The sequence below is a fragment of the Panthera pardus genome, unplaced genomic scaffold, assembly GCF_024362965.1.
Source record: "Panthera pardus isolate Hobbes unplaced genomic scaffold, ASM2436296v1 HiC_scaffold_20, whole genome shotgun sequence".
NCBI classification, from domain to species: Eukaryota; Metazoa; Chordata; class Mammalia; order Carnivora; family Felidae; genus Panthera; species Panthera pardus.
In genome coordinates, this window is record NW_026526766.1 from 80,698,297 (window position 1) to 80,724,737 (window position 26,441).

General features: G+C 43.1%; 1 protein-coding gene across 10 annotated transcripts in view; it reads right to left on the minus strand.

The window, feature by feature from the left end:
* TTLL11 (tubulin tyrosine ligase like 11) overlaps positions 1-26,441 on the minus strand; it is a 238,451-nt gene that overhangs the window by 180,813 nt on the left and 31,197 nt on the right. For 8 of the 10 annotated variants that reach the window (XR_008424334.1, XR_008424335.1, XM_053908256.1 and 5 more), the window contains exon 2: positions 5,627-5,723. The exons of the other annotated variants lie outside the window; for them this stretch is intronic. Coding sequence is in view for 6 of the 8 variants with exons in the window: in XM_053908256.1 (XP_053764231.1) it covers positions 5,627-5,723 (97 nt within the window). In the remaining 2 variants the exon portion in view is untranslated. The remainder of the gene's footprint in view (positions 1-5,626; positions 5,724-26,441) is intronic. 10 annotated transcript variants of the gene reach the window in all.

Consider the following 26,441-nt stretch of genomic DNA (forward strand, 5'->3'; position numbering starts at 1 on the left):
TACGTATCCTTTTGAAATCTGCAAGGGCTGCTTCTACAATGTGGATCTTAAGTCCCCACGTGAGCTGACAGGTCTGCCACCAAGCTTGCTTTTGCGCCAGCCTCCAGGTAGTTCTCTACTGAAAACAGCCAACTTGGAAGCACCCTACAGGCCGGTGGCTGCTTTTCCCGGACACTTCCGACCCACAGGCTATGGACGGCTCACCCCTCCTCTGCCTAAATGCCTGTCTCCAGAAGGCACCAGCGTAGACCTCCCTCAATCCTTACCGCCAAACCCGTTGTTCCTCCACATATCTAGGCTGTGCTCCCTCCCGGTGCTGCCAGGGAAAGCGTCCCCAACCCCCCACTACACCCCATGCGGAAGCTGCTGGTGTCTGGGCTTCCGGTGGTGGCTCAGAGACAGATGTGGGGAGTGTCATCTTCTCTCAGTGAGATGCTGACCGGAGTAGCTGGGTTTTTAGCTGAGCCAGAGCACACGTTCCCAGAGTAAACATGTGAAAAGAGCAGTCATTGCCAGGCTCTGCTGGCTCTAGACTCCACCTCCCTTCTCCAAGCAGCTGTGGCAAGTGACCCCTCCCTGTGACCCCCTGCCCTAGGCTCTGAGACACATTCTAACCTGAGGTGGAAGTTCTAGGTCTAACCCTCAGCTCCCCTCCTTCCCCCCCACCCCCACCAAATTGGGAACAAGGCAATCTTTGACCTTGACTTTGTACACCAATTAGATAAGGAGGATTTCAACTTTCTCCATTGCTTTGTCCCCAGATTTCGGTAACCTGTCTTTTGCTCCTGGCGCCTTTGCAATGCCTTTGCTTTGTTCCCTCCAGAGTTCCTCCTCTGTTCCTCCCAAAACTACCCAGCAAGGGCGAGTGTCCTCCTGCCTGTGACTTTAGCCCTGTGCCCGCCCTCTGGCTGCCTATTTACAGGTTCTTTTGAGGCTGACTGTCTACCTGGGTCTCTCAACGAGGTCTACCTCCAGATGTCCCTTGTGGGATTTCCCCTCTCACTTGGGTAGAGTTTCCCACGCCAAGAACTTGCCTCCTGCCACTCTTGGGTTCTCCTCTCTGCCACACTGGAGTCTCAGGGCCTGGTAGGTCTTATCCCCTGTGAAGCTGCACAACAGTATAACAGACTGATCCTTAGGCTTGCCCACACAGACCTATTATTTAACCCAATTAAAAACAAAGACAAAAACAAAAACAAAACCTGAGCTGTGTCGGGAGCACTATTCAATCCCAATATCATCGATAATAATTCTTGGCAAAAACACATTACGGTCACCCAACAACAAAGAAATGCTTTCAGATCCATCCTTCTCTCTCTGTTCCCATTGCCACCGATAAGTTCATCACTGGCCTGGACGCTGCAGCGGCCTCTTAGCTCTACCCTGTTTCCTTGCTCAGCCCTTCCACCCGCCTCCCATGCGATGCATCCCTCTGGCTGGCCTTTCTAAAATGCAAGCTGATCCTTGTCACTCTCTGGCTTAACAATTTTTCAGTGGTTCCCCATGACCTTCAGACTGTAAGAATGCTATCCTCTGGTTCCTGCCTGTCACCTGTCCACTGCTGCTATCACATTTGACCTTTTCTGACCATCACGGGCCACCCGCCCTTCACTGAATGAGCAGCCTGGTCTAAACATCCTACGTCTTTGCACCAACTCTGCTCCCTCGTTTTGCAGGGAGGTCAGGCCCATCCACCCCTGGAGGCTCAGTTCACATGGCAATTCCCTTCTCCAGGGTCTGTCCCCCAAGCAGATCTCAATTAGGTCACATGCCCTCATTCCAAACTCCCATGGCATCCCAGGATTCCTCTGTCTAGACTTATTTTGTGTTTGACTTCTCTCCCTACATGCTTTTCTCCTTGTTTTTATATTCCCAGCACAGCCCAGTGCTTGACAGTCAGGTGCCCCCATAGCTTTCTCCCTGGGACCCTCTCCCTCTCTGACAGAAAGTCCCCCCTCACGGCAGACTCTCAGGTGACATCTGCCATGTGAGGCCATGCATCTCAGACCTTGAAACTCAGCAAACAACTGTTGCTTATAAGCTGAGAATTGTCAGTTTGGGACTTTCTTAAAGCCAAGGACGTATCTAAATCAGATTATTTTTTATAGAAGGTCTTAATTCATCATTTAAGACACAATAACACTTCTTAAAGGACCTCGCCCATAGAAAAGTGGCTAAAATCGAATGTGCTGACACAAACAAAATAAATCACTTCCATATGCATCCCCAAAGGTTTCCAGTTTATTCGGCATGTGACACACTGACAGTTGCTGGCCACGTCCAGTAGAACTTACTCTACGTGATACACAATGCATAGAAGATGCATTGTTACAGTAACGGGATACATCAGAGACAGAAGATAAGCCTGGACACAAACTAGAGCCACAGGACAGACCCTTCTGGAATCATGGCATAGCTAAGAATTGCTGTCTGCCATAGTGCAGAGGGTGTGGCTACACTGCCTCTGTGCCTAGAGGTTCGAGAGCCTGTTTCATCATTAGAACTAATTAACTGCTGTTGGTAAAGTGGAAAATTATACGTTCCAATCGCTGGCACATGGAATATGGGATGGAGCTAACTTGCTTGTTTGGAATGAATATTCTTGTATCACCTTTAATGAAACTAGTCCGTTGAGGGTACTTTTCTCTAATTTGTGTTCCAAAAGTAAAGCCAGAGCCATGACTTCTTTCCTACTCTCAGCTGTGAGACGAGGCATGAGCAAATAGGGGGAAATGTAAATGAAGCCTCGTTTGATGATTCATGTCTTAAGAACTCTGTCTTCATTCAAAGGACTGTTCTCTTCCAAATGACGTCCCTTCAATATCCCAGTAAGTCCTCTGAGCGGCATCAAAAAGTCACCCTTTATGAGCAGGAAGACAGAGAAAATAATAGCGATCCCATTAAACCGTGTGGAAGAACCCTGGCTACCAGAATCGTTCTTGTTCTCCAACATAACCCTCCCTCCTCCTCTAACCTTGGGTTAATTTTCTAGCTCTGTTTCCCTGGAAACCAATAAAGGTAGAAAGTTAGCTGCGTTACTAGACAACAGAGCATATGGTTAAAATGATCCCTGGTTGGCAAATTGCATAAATACCTGGTAGGCAGCCATAGCTCCAGGCTTTCCTGACGTAATGATTCTTCTAACTTAACACGACCCTGCTGGGGACCCTGGAAGCCATGCTTTAGAGTAGCTACATGGGATACGGCTCTTAGGGGATCTCTGAGCCGAGACAGACCCGTGTTCACTGATGTAGGTCTTGCCCCTTAAACCTGAGCTTTCACTCGAGGGGTGAGACAAGCCCCTGGCACCCTTGCAGAGACACCACTGGAGAGAAATGCCTGACACTGACTGGCTGGAAAGCTGTGTTTCCTGCCCTATATCCTTCGAGGCGAATCTGGGCGATGTGAGGCCCATGGGAGTCTGCACGCTGAATTGAAACCCCCTAGTAGAAGCGGCATAACTCGCCAGTGTACAATGTATGGCTACTGGGTTTTCTGAGAGGTGTTTTCTTAAAGATATGGCATAGGACGTGCCAAAGAAAATGAATTATCTTCTTTAAAGTAAATTCTCAGTCCACCATGGGGCTCGAATTCCCGAATTCCTGACCTTGAGATCAGGAGTCATATGCTCTATGGACTGAGCCAGGCAGGTGCCCCAGAAGAAGAGTAAATTGATTCTCCCTTTTAAAAATAAGCATAAATGATACCACGCTAAAAGAAAACACCTTGTATTCAGGCAACCACACTCTGGCTGCAACCATACAAAAATGATACAAAAATATGGTTAAGGTTTGGGAGGAAATATAGAAGTACTCACATTGCAGTTTTGTTAAATGAGGGATGGGATTGAGGGTGATGCTATTTTTTTTAAAAAAAATTCTTTATTACTGTATTACAGTATGGTTTGTGCATATTGAGTTAAAATTTCTGAATACAAGACACAGACCCTTTGGCTGCGATCACCCTCAGCTTAACCCAATGTTCCTCCCTCACTGAGCACACCCACTCCCTTAACCACCCTCCTCACTTAGCCATTAAAAATAATGAATAGCAATCAATAGCAGAAGAGGGTGGGAGAGATTAAAAATAAAATGGAAAGGCAACTGGGTGGCTGGGAGTGGAGTGAGGGGGTGCCTTAAAGTGTTGACTCTGACATTTTCCTGGCACAAGTCTCCCTTACAGGAAAGCGCGCTGGGATAATGTCCCCAGGTAAAAGGCAGGCACTGTCTCTGCCTGTCGTTCCCAACACGGACACTGGTGTATTTGGTTTTAAAAATAGTACCTCCAATTATGATACTTGAAGACAATAGAAGCTGCTAACGCCATTTCTGTGACCTATTCCTAGGATTTCAGTACTTCTGTTTCTTGCAAATAATTAAAGTGGTCTATTGCTTTTCATTTAGAGAATATAGTCCCCTCATTACACCCTCATATTATAACCCAGAAGGTGAAGATCGTGTTCTTCCACTAGTGAAATTAGACCAGAAAATCCCATCTTTTTGTTTTTGAGCCTCCAGTCTTTAACTCTTGGTGGGAAACTCCACACCCGAAAAACAAATAACCCAGTGAAGAAATGGGCAGAAAACATGAATATACACTTCTCTAAAGAAGACATCCGGATGGCCAACAGGCACATGAAAAGATGCTCAACGTCGTTCCTCATCAGGGAAATACAAATCAAAACCACACTCAGATATCACCTCACACCAGTCAGAGTGGCCAAAATGAACAAATCAGGAGACTATAGATGCTGGAGAGGATGTGGAGAAACGGGAACCCTCTTGCACTGTTGGTGGGAATGCAAATTGGTACTGCCACTCTGGAAAACAGTGTGGAGGTTCCTCAAAAAATTAAAAATAGACCTACCCTATGACCCAGCAATAGCACTGCTAGGAATTTACCCAAGGGATACAGGAGTACTGATGCATAGGGGCACTTGTACCCCAATGTTTATAGCAGCACTCTCAACAATAGCCAAATTATGGAAAGAGCCTAAATGTCCATCAACTGATGAATGGATAAAAAAAATTGTGGTTTATATACACAATGGAGTACTACGTGGCAATGAGAAAGAATGAAATATGGCCCTTTGTAGCAACATGGATGGAACTGGAGAGTGTGATGCTAAGTGAAATAAGCCATACAGAGAAAGACAGATACCATATGGTTTCACTCTTATGTGGATCCTGAGAAACTTAACAGAAACCCATGGGGGAGGGGAAGGAAAAAAAAGAGAGGTTAGAGTGGAAGAGAGCCAAAGCATAAGAGACTCTTAAAAACTGAGAACAAACTGAGGGTTGATGGGGGGTGGGAGGGAGGGAAGGGTGGGTGATGGGTATTGAGGAGGGCACCTTTTGGGATGAGCACTGGGTGTTGTATGGAAACCAATTTGACAATAAACTTCATATATTGAAAAAATAAATAAATAAACTCTTGGTGGGTTAAATCCTGAGTACCTCTGCCTTAGCCTCCCTCCCAAGGTAAGGGCACTGTGGCAGTGCGGCCACGAGTCCCAATTAGGAGTCCTTGAGTTTGAGCTCAAAATGCTGTCATGTTCTTGTAGAAGAGGGGCACCCTGACGCTCAGCCTAGAAACATTTTTCAACGTCAACAATAACAGCAGATACCTGGAAACTTGTTCACTTGGCCGGAGAATATGTCATTGTCATGAAATGAAACTCCATGCCAGTAGATGTCACAAGGCAAGCGTCGGCCAAATGGGAACTAGAAGACAGAGGGGGGAAAAAAGTGACTATTAACGAGAACTAGAGGAGCAGCTACTATCATGAGTGTCTATTACGTACACATTCCCGGGACCTGGACATATCACATGATTTAATCCTCAACTTAGCACGTGAAGTAAATGATATCCTTTCTCATTTTATAAGTGAAGAAATGGTTTCAGACAGGTTAAGGAACTTGCTGGAGGTCACACCCAGTGAGGGGTGGAGTTCTGATTCTATGTGGCAGATACAGTACTCATGGTTTTACAAGTACCCTTTCATTTTCATCCTCGTAACTACCCTAGAAAGAATGATTCCTATTTTACTGGTGAGAAAATGGAGGATGAGAAAGGTATCGAATATGCCTAATGTAACATAGGGCTGGGAAGGAGAGGAATCAGGATTTGAATCCAGGTCTATCTGAATCCCACGCCATACTTCTCTTTCTCTGAAAATTGCAACTCTCAAGTCAATCCCCGCCCCACCCCCCCAAAATGAGCTTGTACTCTCTTGCTTGTGCTCTCTCACTCATTCTCTCTCCCTGTTCTCCCCCATGTGTCAATCACACACACACACACACACACACACACACACACACACACACACAGTCTGTGAAGACAGGATGTATCCCCCAGTGCCTCAATAAAGACTTCAATAAAGACTTTTTGAATGAATAAGTGAACAAACCCAGGAATGGTCGTCTGATTCAAGGTGAGATAACCAGATTCTCTCTTCCAGGAATTTGGAAATCAGACATGCCAGGCAGCCACCCCTGCTGGCCCTCGAACTGGAAAAGATAAAAAGCCGGAGCCAGGCAGCTGTGCTTAGCTGTGAGCACAAAGAAGCAAAGGCAGCCAGGCTGCTGAGAGAGAAGAAAGGAGCAGGTGCAGAGAGAAAAGTGAAGGTAAGGCCATGTGGTCCTAGTGACAGACTGACTGACCTTAGCTCCCAGGGCTTCTAGATCCTAGGTGCAGACCCTCCTCAACCTGGCTGTCTCCCCTGTCCTTGGATCCTGTAAGACAGCCTTGTATCCTTGAATCTATCCCTTCTTTGCACACGCTATAGGGTTTCCTAATTAGCAGCCAGAAATCCCGCAGTGAGACAGAAAGGCCTGCTCTTTCCACTACATCCTGCTGCCTCTCAAAGTTATCAACAAGTTCTACATTTACAGAATTCATTTTTAAAATCTGTAACTCAGATGACCCTTGTTAAAAGGGAAAAAAGTGAGGACATGTCAATTCATGCTTATTAAAGGTCCAGATGAAGACAGATGCCAACACGTTAAATGCAACACTTGATTTTCCCATCGTAAGACTATAGCTAATCAGGGTTTTTATCTGCTCCAAGTTAAGAGAGTTAGGTTCCAATGGGAGAACATAGCATCACCAATGAAATGGTGGTGGCTTGATGTTTTCCAACTATTCCAAATTAAAATGAAGGCAAACAGACTCAAGCCCTTTAAATCATTCACATAATTTCAAAGCTGTGCCAAAGTAAGGCATATGTTACACACTCTATTAGCATGAACAACTTTCATCTATAATTTATAGCATTTTGCTTGTTTTCATTGCATCCAATGGACTGAAGTTATTAATTCAGTAGTCATAAATACAAAAAGATGCAACATATGTTATTTTCTTCCAGCTGTTAAGTGCTAACAGAGAGAAGGGGAAAATAACTTAACCAGGGGAGTTTCTCGAAAAAGCAAACTATCCAAGCAAAGTTTACTAAGATCCAGGTGGCTGTGCTGCCTGCAATGTGGGACTGACACCTGCTCCATGTCAGCCGACAGCCCATGACTCCTTATCACCTTGACAGTCACCCTTCAATCCTTGCCAACCTCATGAATCCCAAATCAACACTCCTTGCAGCAATGCCTTTAGCTCATTCAGTTTTGAGAAACTGTGTTTTTTTTAATCCATTCATTCAACAATGACTATGTGCCAGACATTGTTCTAGGTGCTGAGAACACAGAGGAACTCAATTTTAAATAGGTCCCAGGACTTTCAAAATCCCACCTCTTTTTAAGATCTTTTTAAAAACTACTTACACAGCTTACATCATACTCAGTGTTGAAAGACTGAAAGCTTTTTCTCTAAGATCAGGAATGAGACAAGGATGCCCACTTTTGCCACGTCTATTCAACATAGTATCACAAGTTCTAGCCAGAGCTAAAGGCAAGAAGAAGAAATGAAGCATCCAAATTGTAAAGGAAGAAGTAAAATGATCTTTTTGCAGATGACATGATCTTCTATGCAGAAAACCCTAAAGATTATACACACACACACACACATACACATACACAGAGAAATAATAGATGAATTCAGCAAAGTTGAAAGATACAAAATCAATACACAAAAATCCATTTTTTCTATATATTAACCATGAGTGATCCAAAAAGAAAATTAAGAAAACAATTACATTTATAATAGCATCAAAAAGAATAAAATACTTAGGAATTAGCTTAACCAAGGAGGCAAAGCCTTGTACGCCAAACACTACAAAATGTTGCTGAAAGAAATTAAAGAAGAAATACATAAGTAGAAAGACATCCCATGTTCATGAATTAGAAGACTTTATATTGTTAAGACTTTATATTGTCAATACTACCCAAAGCAATGTACAAATTCAATGCGATCTCTACCAAAACCCAAATGACTTTTTTTCCCTTGCAGAAATAGCACAATCTATCATAAAATTCATGTGGAATCTCAAGGGACCCCAAATAACCAAAACAATCTTAAGAAGGAAGAACGTGTTGGATGTATCACAATTCCTGACGCCAAAACGTAACAACAAAGCTATAGATATCAAAACAGCACATAAAACAATGAGATACAGTAAGATACCACTGTACAACTATTAGAATGGCCAAAATCCAAAATACTGACAACACCAAATGCTGGCAAGGATGTGGGGCAATGGGAACTCTCACTCATTACTGATGGGAATGCAAAATTGATACAGCTACTTGGAAGAGATTTTACAGTTTCTTAAAAAAGTAAACATACTCTTACATATGATTCAGTAATTATGCTCCTTGGCATTTACCCAAATGAATTGAAAAATTATGTCCAGGAAAAAAAATCTACACATGAATGTTTATAGCAGTTTTATTAATAATTGCCAAACCTTGGAAGCAACCAAGATGTCCTTCAGTAGGTAAATGGGTTAGATAAACTGTGGTGCATCCAGATAATGGAATATTATTCAGTGCTAAAAAAAGAAAATGACCTATTAAGCCAAGAAAAGACATGGCGGGATCTCAAATGCATATTTCTAAGTGAATGATGCCCATTTGAAAAGGCTAACTGCTGTATGATTCCAAGTATATGACATTCTGAAAAAGCCAAAACTACAGAGCCAGTAAAAAGATCAGTGGTTGCATGGATTAGGAGGGAGGAAGGCATGAACAGGTGGAGCACAGAGGATTTTTAGGGTAGTGATACTACTCCACATAATACCATAATAGTGGATACATATCATGATTCATTGTCCAAACCCACAGAATGTACACCACCAAGAGTAATAAGCTTTACTATAAACTATGGACTTTTGGTGATAATGTGCCAATGTATGTCCATCAGTTGCAACAAATGTACCATTCTGGCATGAGATTTTGATAGCTGGGGAGGCTATGCATATGTAGGATCAGTGAACATATGTGAAACCTCTGTTCCTTCTGCTCAATTTTGTAGTGAACCAAAAAACCAAAGTAAAAACCAGTATGGTACTGGCATAAAGACAAACATATAGACTAAGGGGACAGGATACAGAACCCAGAAATCAACCCTGATATATATGGTCAAATTATTTTTGACAAGGATGACAAGACTATTTGGTGGGGAAAGGACATTCTGTTCAACAACTGGTGCTGGGAAAACTGGATATCCACATGCATAAAGAATGAAGTTGGACCCTTACCTTACACCATAAAAAGCAATCACTCAAAATGGGTCAAAGACCTAATCATAAGAGCTAAAAACATAAAACTCTTACAAGAAAATATAGGGAATAAGCTTTATGATATTTAATTTGATAAGGATTTCTTGGATATGACACTAAAGCCTAGGTAACAAAAGAAAAATAAATAAATTGGACTTTGTTGAAATTAAAACGTTTTTGCATCAAAGGACACTTGTCCACAGAATGAAAGGACGGCCCATGGAATAGGGGGAAATATTTGAAAGTCATGTATCCGATAAGGCATGTATCAGATATGTATCTGAATATATTTAAACATATTTTAAATACGTATATAAGAATATGTTTTGAAACTTTTACAACCTAAGAACAACAAAAACAATTAAAAAGTGGGAAAAGGACTTGAATAGTCATTTCTCCAAAGAAGACATACAGATGGCGAATAAGCACATGAAAAGATGCTCAACATCACTAATCATTAGGAAAATGCAAATCAAAACCACAATGAGATACAACTTCACACTCATCAGGATGGCTGCATAAAAAATAATAAAAAGGAAATAAGTGCTGATAAGGATGTAAAGAAATTGGAACCCTTAGGCACTGGGAATGTAAAAACCTGCTGTGGAAAATGAAACTGTCACATGATCCAGCAATTCTACTTCTGAGTATTTACCCAAAAGAACTGAATTCGGGTACTTGAACAGATATTGATATACAAACGTTCAGCATTATTCAAAGTAGCCAAGGTGGAAATGGTCCATGTGTCCATCAACTGTCTATCAACCGATAAACAAAATAGAATACATTCATACACTGTAAAATTACTCAGTCTTAAGAAGGAATGAAATTTTGGCACCTGGTACAACATGGATGAAACCCTGAAGACATTATGCCAAGTGAAATAAACCACTTACATGAGGTAGTTAGAGTAGTCAAATTCAGAGAGACAGAAAGTAAAACAGTGGTTTCTAAGGGCTAGGGAGAGGGGAAAATGGAGTATTATTTGTTTAATGGGTACAGAACTTCAGTTTGGGGAGATGAAAAATGTTCTAGAGTTGATAGTTGCACAACAGTGTAAATGTATTTAATGCTACTGAACTGTACACTTAAAAATGGTTAAGATAAATTTTGTTGGGTACATTTCACCACAATAAAATAACAATAAAAAAAAAAAAAAAACTAGGGGCGCCTGGGTGGTGCAGTCGGTTAAACGTCCGACTTCAGCCAGGTCACAATCTCGCGGTCTGTGAGTTCGAGCCCCACGTCAGGCTCTGGGCTGATGGCTCGGAGCCTGGAGCCTGTTTCCGATTCTGTGTCTCCCTCTCTCTCTGCCCCTCCCCCGTTCATGCTCTGTCTCTCTCTGTCCCAAAAAATAAATAAAAAAAAAAGTTGAAAAAAAAAAAAAAACAAAAAAAACCCTGTCTCCTTATGCCCCCTGAGGGTAAGGGGCCATTTGTGGCTCTACTCTGAGCTCTCTATAGCCTGGAATGCTATGTGGCTTTTAATGGGGCAGTTTGAATTGGCCCTTGTTTCTCAATTCCCCCACTCCCCATTTTTCTCAAGGTCAGCACCATCCTCCCAGTTACCTACGTTCTAAATTTGGGAGTCATCTTTTTCTTTTCTCTTCTTCAAACCCTTTTGGAAAAAGGACTGGATTTGGGGTCAGAAGACCTGAGAGTTTCAGACTTGTTTCTGTCACTTGGTATGAGATCTTAAGCAACCAAAAAATTTGTATCCTCCGTAGACTGAGACAAGAAAACGTGTCAAAGTGCAATAGGAACGAAACAAGATAATGGGTGTGAAAATGCTTTGTACATTCCACACAACAATACAAATCTGAGGTGATCATTGATTTATTCACTTATTAAGTGTTAAGAACTTATTATGCAGCACAATGTGCCTCAAGTGGCAAAGACACATAGGGACATGTCTGCTTTCATGAAGCATACAGTCCATGGGGGAGAAAGAGTTGAGTCAGTCACTCCAATGTATCACTGCAAACCAAATCATGGTAAGAACTGTGAACTGAGGTCCAGAGAGCAATGAGAGCACAGGGAGACCCAAATGCATCTGGGAAGTCAAAGAGGGCCACTCTGAGTAGGGTGACCGTGTGTTCATTCGCCAAGGACAGTTCCAGTTTACATCTGCTGTCCTTGGGTTAATATTAATAGAACTTTCCTTCACTTTCAAATGTATCCTGGTTTGAACAGCAAACTGAGTGGTCGCCCTATTCCTAAGACAAGGCTATTTGAGTGGAGACTGTAAAGAGCAGGTAAGTGAGGAAAGAAGAGCATTCCAGCCCAGAGATCAGACTGACCATGGCCCACTGGAAAGCCTAAAGGCAGATCAAGGTGGCTGGGGCACAGAGGACCTGAGGAAAGCAGTGTGAGATGATCCTGAAGACCTCGGCAGATGCACACGGGGTAGGGCTGCCCCCCAGCCGGATCACAGAAACAGTAGGTCATGCCGAAAGATGAACCCGCCGAGCAGAAGCCACTGAGAGGTCCCAGAGAGACAGAGAGCATGGGCTGAAAAAGGCCAGGGAGGAGAGTGTTTCAAGACAAAGAGAATGGTGACTGGTGTGAACGTGGCTGAGAGGTCAAACTCAGAGGTTGGAAACTAACAACTGCCTGTTGGATATGATGACAAGGGAGAGCTCCAGGACCACTTCAGCCTGGGGATCACCTTCCTGGTCCCCTCAGCACTTACTGTGCCCATCACTGTCTGCACTCTTGCGTACTTCACATGTAACCCCTAATTCCCTCAGAACGCCATGCATTCCTAGGACCGGGAACAATCTGACATACTTCTCAGGTCTCCAAGGATGACCAACCAGGTGTCCAATTGGTCACAGGCCCACAGGAACATTAGAAGCTGTAATCCAGACAATCACCCAGGTCACCCCTCCCTCCCCAATACCCAACTGGTCAGCAAGTCTGGTTTATGTCCTAATTTATTTTTAAATTTTCTCCCCTTTCTTAATCCTCAATGCTACTGCCTAACTTCGGGAACTCATCTCCCACTGGGATGAGGTCCGCTGTCTGCCACAGTCTCCTCCTCTAATCCACCCCACACACAGAGGGGTGTTTCTTTAAAAGCACAACTCTGACCATGTCACTCCTTTGCTTATGACTCTTCAATGCCTTCCCATGAACCACAGGATTAAGTATAAACTCCAAGCCTGGCCCAAAAGACTCTTGCCAAACTCCTCTCTGCTAACCTGCTTGCCTCAAGTTGGGCCACGGACACCCTGGGCACTTGTACGGTCACTGCCCGACTACTTGTGACATATAAGTACATAGCGGTTTACTGTCTTGTGGCCTGGTTTCCAGGTGTTATTCCTTCTGCCTGGGATCTTCCAACTTGGCTTGACCATCCACTCCTTCCTTCCATGAAGTTGTCTCACAAACCCTGGCTTCTACATGGCCCCTGTCACTTACACCCTCACAGGACATTTGCAACATCCCATCTGTAAGTCTGCCCACCTTGCCACTTTGTGAACTCTTTGAAGATGAAAACAGTCTTATCATCATTTGTGGATCCCTGACACCAAGTCTTTGTTTATAACTTTTTGTTTGTTCATAACCTTTTTGGGGTCAAGAATCACTTGGGGATTCTCATCAGAAAAGCACACACATGCATAAAATATGCATATATGCACATATGACTTGAAAAGATCCAAAGACTCCCTGAAGCCTCTGGTTGTTCACAGACAGCACTATTAGCACATCTGTAGTATGTTTCATGAATAAATACATAAATAAAGGAACTTATGAATAGCAGCTACCCAAATACACTGTTACCATCGTCGTCACTGTCACTATTAAGGTTAATATTTATTTAATTCTTACTACTATGTGTATGTGTTTCATACATAGCTTATCTCATTTAATCCCCACAACCACCTTAAGAGAAAGGTGCTACAAATAATCCTATTTATAGATGAAGAAACCGAAGCTTTGAGAGATTAGATGACTCTCCCAAGAGCACTGAGGACAGAGTCAGGATCAAATCCAGGTGTGCCTGCTTCCAAGACCCATGCACTTACCATTACACACAACTGAGGTTGATCTGTTGCTATGGTGGCATTTATTGGTCACACACGAGCTATAGTAACAAGCATACCCTCACCCCGTATGCCACCATCTTTGCCACAAAGGAGGATTCTCCCTCAGCGTATACACCTGTGTGGTCCCCAAATCCTTTTCCCTCTTACCCAGAAGGACTAAAACAAACTTGCAAAACAGCCAGGCTCCAACAAGAACTGAAACCATTAAATGTCCTTTAAGCATGTTTGTGCTTAAGGAATGGAGGTTCCGGTCCCTCTTCTAATAAATAGTCCAAAGAGCAAGTTCAAACCCCCTGGGGAGTTTCACAAAATGAAGTTTCACAGTGAATGCTGATAAAAGCACAATTCACATTTCTGTACTTTGTGAATGATTTTCTTCATAAAGCTTCTTCATGAAAGAAAATCTTTCAAGTGATTGGGCATAAAAGTGGCAAATAAGCTTTGATATGGGCAAGCACATGTGCAATGCTTCTACAGGGGGAAATGACCCAAATTACTGCTTTAAAATGAGAGGCCCAAAGCACTCTGAACAAACACAAGGGAAGGGGTATGAGCCAGAACAGCACGCTTGGACAAGGAAGACCCTGGCTCAAGCCTCGACCCACCACACCCCACCCCAACTGTGACACACTGACCTTGCGCCCCTACAGCTCATCTGCTAGGGAGGAAAACAACAGCAATAAAATCCGTCCACCTCCTAGGGTGGTTCTGTGGACTGAGGTAACGCATGGGAAAGCACTTTGTAAACAGCAGATTGCTGTTATATAGGGTAGGTTATTATTTTTAGTGTCCAAGGAGATCGCCTCAATGAGTAACTTCAATTAAAAAAGATGCCAACCAGAAATCAAGCATCATTAGGACAGCTCTTGAACACGAACACCACAGTGTACCTGCACTTGGGAAACCCTTGACGATGCCCCCAGGCAGAGTTAATAGATTCCTCACCAATGTTCCCTCTGCACTCTGTTGATGCCTATAGTACAGCCACTGCCTTGTAGGGTATTTATGTTTACATGATTGCCTCCCCATCAGACAGAATGCTTCAGGGTAGAGACATTCCTTTCTTTCTACCCTCTTCTCGACCTACCCATCTGTGGTAGGCAGCCTTTATAATAGTCTCCAATTATCCCTGCCTCCTGGAATTCATACCCTTGTGTAGTCTTCTCCCACAACTGTCACAGCCTTGGTCAATGTAACCAATATCTACAGCAGAAGTGATGGGATGTTACTTCCATTATTAGGATATCCTTATAAAGAGACAGTGGCTTCTGTCTTGTGCATGCTGTGTGTGTGTGTGTGTGTGTGTGTGTGTGTGTGTGTGCGCGCGCGCGCACGCGCACGTGTGTGCCCCTGGCTGCCTGGCTCCCATCTCTGTCTCTCATCATCATCATAATCATCATCATCACCACCACTCACTTCGGAAAGGTCTAGGGAGTGGTAAGAAATCAAAGCCTCCTGCCATCAGCCATGTGAATGAACTTGGAAGTGGATACTTCGGCCTCAGTCAAGTCCTCAGAGACTGCAGCTTCATGAGAGACCCTGAGCCAGAACCCCAGCTAAGTCACTCTCAGATTCCTAATCCCCAGAAAGTGTGTGAATAATAAATGTGTGATGTTTAAAGCTGCTAAGCTTTGGGGAAATTTGTTACACAGTAATAGATAATGAATACACCATTCCAGGTTTATAACAGTGTCTTCGAGAATGAAGGAATTTAAGACTAATTTATTAAACACTTAATTGTGTGCCAGGCATCTTATATATATGCCTCCACTTCACACATGAAAAAATGTAATTCTTTTCCTAATAAGTGGCAAACCCAGAATTTGTCCAAAGACTGTGCTCTTTTGATTCCACTAAGCTGAATGGATGGGTAGCTGTGTTAACCTATGGGGGGAAATGAGCACATATATCTATGCAAAAAAAAAAAAAAAAAAAAAAATGAGTGTGGTTAACACTTCAAGGAAGAGCATAGCACAGAAAAGTCCAGAGAAGACCAGTTAAGACATGGAAAGGACTGAGCAATTGCCCTTCAAGAATGAACAAAAAACTTAGTACTCTTTTCTTCAATCAAGAAAGCAAGCATACCAAAACAAAACAAAACAAAATAAAACAAACAAAACAAAACAAAACAAAAAACTGGTGGAAATCACAGTTTTCCCTGAAGGGTGTGACCACATGGAACATGGCTGTATCTGCCAAATCTGAGCATATCAAAAGAAGGAGAGCCCCTTTTAAGCCTGAGAGAAGGAAGCTAGCTAGCTCACTCCTCTCTTGCTCACATCTCAGCTAATGGCATCACTATCCTCCCACAAAGATGAGAAGTGCCAACCACCCAACTGCCTTCAGGGAGATTCCAGGCTCCCTCCTACCTGGGAAAATAAAGCTAATGAGAAAAGGCCTCCCCATGCTGGGGAGGGACTGGCCAGCTTCCTGATCACAGCATCTTTGGATGGGGCTGGGAGGAAAGCCCACACATGGGGCAATTCTAAACCTGTTTCCTCAGCAGGAACAAGAATGACAATGCAGTTGGGTTATTAGATGGTCTAATAATATGTCTGAGCCACCTAGCACTGTGCCTCACACACAATACCAAATACACAGTAGGTCTTCAAAAAAATACTGTTTTGTTTTTTCTCTTCCATGCTTTTCCATCATCCTTCACCTCATACCTATTGGCTGGTGAGATATTACCTAGAGGGGATGGTGGATGGGTGTTATCTTCTAGGACCAGCCTAAGGTTAAAGGTGCACAAGGTATATTCAGGGTATTTGAAGCCATGTAGGTCTTCCTGGGTATGTGTCTAACCTCTGGGGAAAGTCTGTACTTGCACAAAGTCTCCTTAACTAGACTTCCACAACCTAAGTTCAAATCTCAGCCCTGCCAATCTTAAGGCCTTTGGTTTCAACACCTGAGAAAGAGGACTAGCAAAGCTTCCATCACAGAGGGTGTTGTGAAGATTAAAAACAACCACGTACCTGAAAGAATGTTTGTGAATAGCCTGGCACATAGTAGGAGCTAAACTAGTCCAATCATAGAATATGGACAGCAAGTATCCTGGATTGTTCTTCACCCAATGAAGTCCCATGGTGAACGAGGCAGACTGCAAAAGTCCCCAGACATCTTCCCTGGCAGAGAAAGCAGAGGCTGGCCCTCAACAAATCCACCTCTTGAAAAACAGTAGTGAATCAAACATAGCTCCAGGGATGTATAAGCCAGCCTTGGGTAGAGGCAGATGCACTATCTATGTGTGAGAGCCCAGGAGCAGTAATTGTTTCTGCTCCAGAGAAGGAAAGAGGGACCATTTGAGCTGGATGGGAAATAGATGTTTGCCACACCGAGATGAGGAGAAAGAGAAATCAGGCAGAAGGCAGCGTGTGTGCGGGAATTCTGGAGGGCACAAGAAGTTCCACATGCCTGGAGTCCAGGGTAGGTAGGGGAGACAAAGCTGGAGAGGTCTCCATGGCCCAGACAAGTCATGAAGGGCTCACAGGGCAAGCCGATCAGCTTGAATTTGATTCTGCAGGGGGAGGACAGCCGAAGGAAGTGCTCCAGCAGGGTTATGCCAGATCTGGCTAGAATGGAGAATGGAGGGGAGGTAGAGAGAGACTGAGGGCAGCCAGATCCATGAGGAACCCGGCCAAGGCTAGGACAGGGTAGAGTGGCAATGAGGCAAGCAGAGAAAGAATGCATTGGGAGTAGGGGCGGGGAAGGCACAGAGGAGTAAGGGCACATCACCAATTTCATGTGCAAGAACTACTCTAATAGCCAGTGCACTTTAAAGAAGCCCCTTGTCTCATGCCCGTGGGCTGACATTCCCCTTTCACCTCCTCCAGATCCCTGGTCGTTGGAGACTCTGAAGGGAGAGGATCCCACAGGGATAACTAGCACTCTGAGGAGCCTTCCAATTTAATGAAGACGCTGTCTGGCTCCAATGGGTTTCCCAGGAAGACAATAATTACTCATCCTCTAATAGAGCCAATAAATATAGCAAAAGGATAAGTAATTAACAACCTTTTGCTGGAAAGTAGCAATTCTTGTGATCTATGAAGTTTCCTTTTCCTGTTCACTTCTTCATTATTGCAAATATGACACTCTGGGTAAGCACACCATTTATTGTTCACCGAGTTAATCACCAAAGCATGCTGTATTTTTTATTAAATCCATTCATTATAATTGACTCATATGAATTAAAGCTGGAAAAGCCACAGTGAGGCCTGTCGTCCACCTTGCTTCTGCTTCTGACCACAATACTTTTAATGAGATCAGAACTGTTACCAAACAATTGAACTAGAAAAAGGCCCATGTTAGCAGGAGGGGAAGAGAACCTTGCCCCTCTCATAATTTGTGTCCCATAGCAATCTCCTCCAGTTATTTATTCTGGTGTCCAATTTCCTACCCATAAAGAATCTTTATTAGTAGTAATTATACTAACCAAAAGAAAAAGAAAAACTTCACAAACTTTTAAAGTGATTTACCTCTTGGCTTGCAGTTTTAATTAAAATTCCAGCTTATTTAGCAAATCGCTCTGAAAAGACTGGACACCAATTTAACAGTATATTCTTTTTCCACTTTGTAATTCATAAGGGTGATGGAAACAACAAAATGCCCACATCAAATGACTCTTACTCCATTCCATTATAATTCAGCCTGTGGAAAAGGGTTCCAATATCAATTATAAATTACAAATTACCTCCACTATGCCCTGCAAAATTATTGATGGGGTTCGGGGCAGGCTGCCCCAAAATGCGCCATTCTGGCATATTACTTTGAATTAAAGTTACATATGAAACAGCCAACACAAGAAGGATGTTCTGACCATCCTTTGTTTCCCTTAAAGCAGGAAACAAATCTCCCATGTGAAAGGTGTCCTCTCTATATATCAAGAGGAAAGGTGAAATCCTTATCACCAGGGAGAGAGAATTTGGAGCCCAGAAGACCATGTACACAAACCTTGTTACTTGTTACTTGTACTACCTCAGGCTCAAACTTCATCTTGTCAGTACTTCCCAAATTCATCGTTTCCTTGTCAAAAAAGTATGAAAATTTTTTTTCTATTTGGTTACTTCTTTGGGGCTCATTTCTTTGGGGTCCCTGTAGGTACAAAATTAACACAAATTTGTTTGGCCCTGTTAATCTCTCATTTATTGCAGGGGGTGTCTCAGCCAAGAAACTAGAAGGGAAGAGAGAAATGTAGGTTTGCTCCCCTATACTATCCACAGCAATCTCCCTGCTCTCTACTCTCTCACTGGGTGTAAATTACATCAATTCACCATTAGTCCTCAAATCACCTCAAAGACGTCCACACCAAAACTTTAAATGTGTTTATTAACTGAAATGGAAACAAGGCAAATCAGGTTTCCATTTCAGCGCACTTTCCTCCCAGCCAGGATTATCAAACAACTTTTCCCGAAGTCACTCCCGACATCTCATACGGGCAGCTCATCCCCAGTTAACCAGATACCCAGGCCCTTTCAGGACTTTCCACAATGGCAACTCCACTAGAAAGCTGGTGTCTAAAGGTGCCATGGTTTAGCCAGAACATCAATTCATTCATTCAACACACAAGCACGTTGTGTCTTTGAGCCAGGTGGTATGCTCTGGGAATGCTGAGAAGTTCCGCATATGGGACAAAGTGTTAGTGGTGGAGACTAAAGCTGGAGAGGTAAAAACAGGAAGATGAATAAAAGACTGTTACCTTCAAAGAGCTCAAAGCACTGCGGCTGAATCAGACACACAACCAGATCACCGGATGCTGCTGCCACCATCCTACCAAGCATCTACTACATGCCTGCCTCCGAGCTGAGCTCTTCACCCACATGGTGACAGTTAGTCTCCACGTGGCTTATGAATAGCTGTCATACCCCCATTTCACAGAAGAGGCCACCAAGGCTCAGAAAGGTAGATGACATTTGAGCTGACTCTTGAGACAGACAAGTTGCCCAGACAGGAGAAGGAAAGGGGTCCAATGAGAGGAAGCAAAAAACACGTGCAAAGCGTGCAAGAGCCTGGAGACCCAGTCTTCCACTGTCTGTGGCCATTAACTTTCTGAGCTGCTGTGGGCATTACTGGATCTCTTCGGGTCTGTTCTCCACTTGGCACATGCAGGGTTTTTCCTGTTCTGCAAATCTGTGGGGGCCCGCTCTTCTTTTCCAACAACCGATTATGATTTGTGTTGACTCTAAGGCACCCAGTGCTGTGTTAATGATGAAACCAAGGAACAAAGAAGTGGTTTCCCAGAGGACTTCCTAGATAAAGAGGGACGAGCTCTGCCCCCCTGAATTCATGTGCTCCTCCTGACCCTTGAAACCAGCCTATAACCTCCCAAAGACATCCCACTGCCATGACAGCCTCAAGCTATCTCACTGCATATTGTTAAGAATTAATACTATTGTACCAATAACTTCTATAATTAAAAGTTGTGACTATTATTTACTGAGTCTATATTATGTGCTGTGTAGTTTACATGTGCTACCTCAATTCACCCTCACAACAACATTACCAAGTAGGTAGATATATTGCTATGCTGTTTTACAGATAAAGAAACTGAGGCTCAGAGCAATTAAATAACTTAGTCTCTAGTAATATATCCAGTAAGTGGTAGAGCAAGGAACAGAACCCAGCCCCATTAAGTCCTCAGCACCCAAAGAACCAAGCCTAGGAGAAGTAAATGAGGTTACTTTAACAAACATAGAATTCTGGTGACACACACTACATACCAAGGCTGTGTGTGTGGGAAAGGAGCAGAGGAGGGAAGCGGCACCCACCTGGGAGCTCTCCAGAGTGCTGAATCGCCTCTGCCCAAGCACTCTGACTCAGAGCACCTACATCTTCTGCAGGGGTGCCTCTGCCTGTCCTAACCCTCACTTCCTGATTTCAGTGCTCACTGGAGCCACGAGCAGAATGGAGCGAATGGAAATGAAGTACGTCTGGGAGAGAAACAGTTAACTTTTAGAAGTACTGAGCTTGAGGGGACAATAGGACATCTCATTGGAACTATCCCACAAGGGATTAGAAATATAGGAATGGGAATAGAGAAAAGTCAAAGCAAGAGGTGCAACTTTGAAAGTCATAGAGGAGAGAACTGAAGAAAAGGTATGTTTTTGGAGTGGTTACTGAGAAAGAAAAGCAAATGGCCAAGGTCAGAGGGCCCTAGCAGTCCCAGACAGTGGGTTCCAGGAAGAAATAACTAAATTCTCCAACCTCAGTATTTCATTGAAAGGTGTTCAGAAAGCGCAGAATATTGTTGCCTGTAGCTTTGAACCTATGAAAAAATAACCATCACCACCCCTCAACCTCTCCCCCAAAAGAACAAGAAATGACAGTACTCAAGGGAAAAAATAAAAATTAGCTTGCCATAAGATGGCATGATTCAAGTTAATCAAGGTCATACCCACTCTTACTTGAAGTAAAATGGCTTCTTATAAATTTGAGAAAGATCCTGAGTCTCTCTTTGGCCTTTCAGACCATAGAACCTAAAGGCTTCCATGATGGGATATTTATAAACACATCTCTCCCTCTGCTGGTAAAAGAGATATTAGAAAATTACATTTATTCTCTGGCTCCATCCCTCCCTCTACCCTCCTACACACCTTACATGGGAATAGTTACACTCTTTCACCAAGTTAGCCTTTTATTCAAGTAAACATTATGTGCATCAACTCAATGTCAAGCGCTGGGGATTCAGAGAAGAAGGCACAGTCTCTGTCTTTAGAATGTGAACTTATAAATAAATCACAATGCAAAGAGGCAAACACTCTAGCAGATGAGAGTCAAAGGGCTATGGGAGCATGAAACAGGTATGAGTTCATCTTCTTGAAGGAAAGATGTGGTTTGGTAGAAACTTGAAAGAAGAGCTGGAATTTGCCAAGCCCAGCAGGCATGAAGGTAGTCAAGGCTGGAGGAGCGCCTGTGTGCAAAGGCAGGGGAGCATGAGGGAACATGATAAGAAGTCTCTTCAAGGCAGGAAAATCATCTTAGTTATGCTGTATTCCAGGTGCCTCACCCAGTGTCTGGGAGGGAGCGGCAAGTCACGGACGCTGGAGGAATGAGTGCCATGCAGTTCAGTGTGGAGGGAATAAAGCATGACTGTGGGGTCTTGCAACAGAAAGGGAACTGAATGGAACCAGAACCTATAAGCCTCGAAACAAATCTTGGTGTGAAACTGCTCAGGCATACAGCAGACATGTGTAGGCTTTGGTCATTTATTTCTCCAGTCCAGGCTCTGATAACCGCTCTGCAGGTAAAGAAGGCAGCTGTGGGAAAGGAAATGTACACCTTCAATGTGGGCCTGTTCAAGAGCAGTGGTCTAGTTCACAGCTAGAACCCACCTTGCTGTTTGGAATTTTGAAAGGAATTATCAGCAAAAACAATGCAGATGTGATGGGAGCGGAGGTGAGAGTGTACAGGCATCCTTAGCAAATTTGGGGCTCTCATTTTGTTTATAATGTTGAACTATATTGCCAAGTTCCAAATATTATTATTATTCACAGCTCAGCGCAGCCAATAGCTGTAGCAAAGCCCGCTGCTTCACTAGCTCCTTGAGATGAGGGTTGTTATTCCTCTACTAAGTATTTAAGCAATACCTTTTAATTTACATCATGAACTCAGAACAAACTGATTGATGGTCCAGCTCAGTTGGCAATGACAGCTGGTATTTCCCTGATGACCAGATAATTAGGCAATTGTATTAAGAGCGTGTCACCCCGACCAGCTGACAAGGTCTATGAAGACAAAGCCAGCCCACTCACGGCTTTCAGTCAGCTTCCACACAGTGCAGGTTTTTAAGCACTCTGGTATGAGTTTAAACACCTCTGTATTTTCACGGTGTTAATAAACCTGGTGCCTTTCTGGAGCATCCTGAAGAAATTGGGCCAGTGAAATTAGCTTTGGAAAACTCTGTATTCTATTACAAATAACAATTAGTAGAAATACTACAGGATTAAGAATCGGGAGACCAAGATCCTAATCCAAATTAATTAATTCGTCCACTCAACAAACATTCATGAGTGCCTATTATTTGCTAGCTATGGCCTGAGTGCTGAGATATAACAATTTGCCGAATATTTACTATGTGACCAGCACAGTTCTAAGTACTTCACATGTATAAAATCACTTAACACTGTTAACAACCCTAGAGGTAAGTAACATTATCATATCCACTTTACAGATGAAGAATTGGATGCACAGAGAAGTAACTGCTTCAATTTTTGACTTCATAAGTGGCAGAGCGAGGGCACAAACCCAGCCAGTCTGGCTCCAGAGATCAATCAGATAAAGCTACAACCTTAGAGAAGCTCAGCGTTCCTTGGAGGGATGTACAGACAGGTGCACTTAATGGCTCTGTGACCCAAGGAAAACCTTCTAATCTCTCTGTATTAGTTTCCTATTGCTGCACAAAAGAAATAACACAAACCTGGTGGCTTCAGACGATGCCCATTTATTGGCTCGCAGCTCTTTAGGTCAGCAATCCACCATGGCACGGCTGGGTGTTCTGCCCAGATTATCACAAGGCTGAAATGCAAGTATTGCTAGGGTTGCAAGTCTTATCTGGGCTCAGGGTCACCTTCCAGTTCACCGCGTGGAAGAATTCAACTCTCTGAAGTGATAGGACTGAGGTCCTCATTTTCCTCATAGCTATTGGCCAGGGACCATACCCAGCAACTCGAGACTGCCCACAGTTCTTTGCCATAGTGACCCCACATAGTGACCTTCACAAAGGTGGACATTTGCTTTCTTCCAGACTAGCCAAAGCACATCTGTCTGACTTCTTCTGCAACCTAGCCAGAGAAAAATACTTTTAAGGGGTTCACCTGATTAGGTCAGGCCCACTCAGGGAAATCTTCCTTTTGCTATCTAATGTAACATAATCACAGGAGTGACAGTTCATCATATCCACAGGTCCCACCCTCACTCAAAGGATGAGGATTATACATGGAGGAAGGTTATTAGGGGTCATCTTAAAATTCTGCCTACCACACTTTCTGAGTTTTCACGTTCCTGGTCTGAGGCTAGATTAGACGATGATGGTAATACTATAATGTACAGTGATTTACAGTTTAATAAAGACCTCTTCACATATATTATGTCACTGGAGCCTTACAATCCAGAGATACAAGTGCACTGGGAACAACAGTTAGGAAAAAGAATATAAGGGTTAGAGAAGTTAAGAACCATTTGCTTGCCACACTGCCAGAGCATGGGAGAGCAAAGACTAACTCAAGTTGTCTGATTCCACCATCTGAGCTCCTTCCTACAGTCCATGCTGCCATATTGATCAGAGAGGATGCATTCTGGTGCCAGTGCCACAAATGAAGTGAAAAGAACATAGACTCTGGAGTCAGACTTGGTTCAAATCCAAGCTTGCCCCTTATTAGCAATAGTGTCTTAGGTACGTCATTTCCCTTGTCTGGGCATCCTATCTTTAAAATGGGAGGATTTGGACCACTTGGTCGCCAAGGGCTCTGTTAGCCTCAAATCAGGACAAAACTGCTTCAGATGCACTGTGGAAGATTATTAGCTCCATGCGTCCACCCTCTTGGTGGAGGGAGCACTCCATAACCCTCTTCTGGGTATCCCTGTGGTTTGAGGGGAAGATATCCATTTTATTAGATTCCTAAGGCTGCCATAACCAATGATCACAAATTCGGTGACTTAGAACAACAGAAATTTATTTTCTCACAGTTCTGGATGTCAGAAACCTGAAATCACTGCATTGACAGGGCTGGTTCCTACTGAGAGATCTGACAGAGATTCCATTCCATGCCTCTCTCTTGCTTCTGGTGGATGCTAGTAATCCCAGGCATTCCTTGGTTTAATGACGTGAGGAATGAACCAGGCATCACTCCAGGGGCACCTGGGTGGCTCAGCCGGTCACGCATCCGACTTCAGCTCAGGTCACGATCTCACAGTTCATGAGTTTGAGCCCCGTGTCGGGCTCTGTGCTCACAGCTCGGAGCCTGGAGCCTGCTTCTGATTCTATCTCCCTTTGCTCTGTCTCTCTCCCTCTTTCAAAAATAAATAAAAACATTTAAAGATGCATCACTCCAATCTCAATCCCTCCTGCCTCTGTCTTCACATGGCCTTCACTTCTGTGTGTCTCCGTCTTCTCCTTTTTGTTTCTTATAAGGGCACTCATCATTGGATTTAGGCCCCACCCTTAATCCAGGATCACCTTGTCTCAAGATCCCTAACTTAATTACATCTGCAAAGACTCTATTTCCAAATAAGGTCCCACTCACAGATATTGGTTAAGATTTAGACATATCTTTTGGCGGGGGGGACACAATTCAACCCACATCATAAATTGATTTACGCATACCATCATTAATGGAATATAGGTACTTTCCAATTTTTCCTCATTACAACAAACACTGCAATAAACATCCTCATTATATCTCTTTGTACACATGGACAAGAATTTCTCCAGAAGTCGAACCGTTTGGGTCACAGAGTATGCACATTTTCAACGCGGCTGGCTACTGCTAAATATTTTTGCCAACCTAATCAATGTGAACTAGTAGCTCATCATTGTTTTAATTTGCATCCTCATGATAATACCAGTGAGACTGAATTATGTTTTTCAAATGTTTATTGGACATTTGAATTTCCTTTCGATAGCTTTTTAAAAAAATTCTAAATAAGTGATTCTCTATCAAGATCATCCAGGAGCTTTGCAAAAGGACAGAGATGCCGATTTAGTAGAGGTGGGTTGGGACCTAGAAATCTAAACGCTAAAACACTTGCCAGGAGACTGAGGCACAGCCCCAGGAAGGACCACTGTATCAAAGGTAGTAGTAATGTCTTGTTGGCACTTGGTTGTTATGCCCTCAGAGTACAGTGAGGGGTGCTATCTCACACAAAACCTTGAAACTGTATTGATGAAGCAGACGCTAATCACTCAGGGGCTCCTTTATGAAGGCCGTCTGAGAAATTTCTCCCAGGCTTCACTGCTAAGGAAAAACTGCACCATCTTATCTTACCTGCTGGCACCATGACCTAACAGCACCATGACTTAACAACTTGGTATGTTTCAATGTTTCCTTGGTAACCAGAAAGCCCAGAACCAAATCTGTGTCCCATTATAAAAACTGTGCAAGATCTTTAGATCACACATTTCTAGATACTAACTTTTCTCTGATTTCATTTTATTACACCATTTTTATCGTTCCTTTGCCCTGATACTTTTAACTTAAACTTAAAAACAAAAAACTTATAAAAATGTATGTATTTTTGAAAGCCACTTTACATACTTTTGGGGAATAAGATAGGCATAAATACGTATTAAAATAAGTTTAAATTTTACCTTGTGAGATATAAGTGATAATATACAATTCATGTTGAGTTAAGGCCCTTCTTTCAAAACTGACCTATTTTCAAAATTTATCAATGATAATATCAGTTCTAGTGTTGGTGTTTAACTAGAGAAAAAATATTTCAAAGATGAGCTATTCACAACATATCAGTGAAAATGATTACCGCTAGAAAATGGGTCACATAAATTGGCTAGCTGTAGCCATTCAGGTGCAGAAAAGACAGAAAACACAATACCACTCGTTTCCAGGTGACTGTCACTGAGTTTCTAAATGGTGCAAAAGCAATTGCATTTATATGACTCCTTCTATATTTAGTCTGGTGGCTTTAGAAGTGAAACTAATTTTCAAAAACTTTCACAAACAATTTTTTAAAAGCAGTTTTAACTTCTTGTTTCCTGTGTCCCTTAAAACA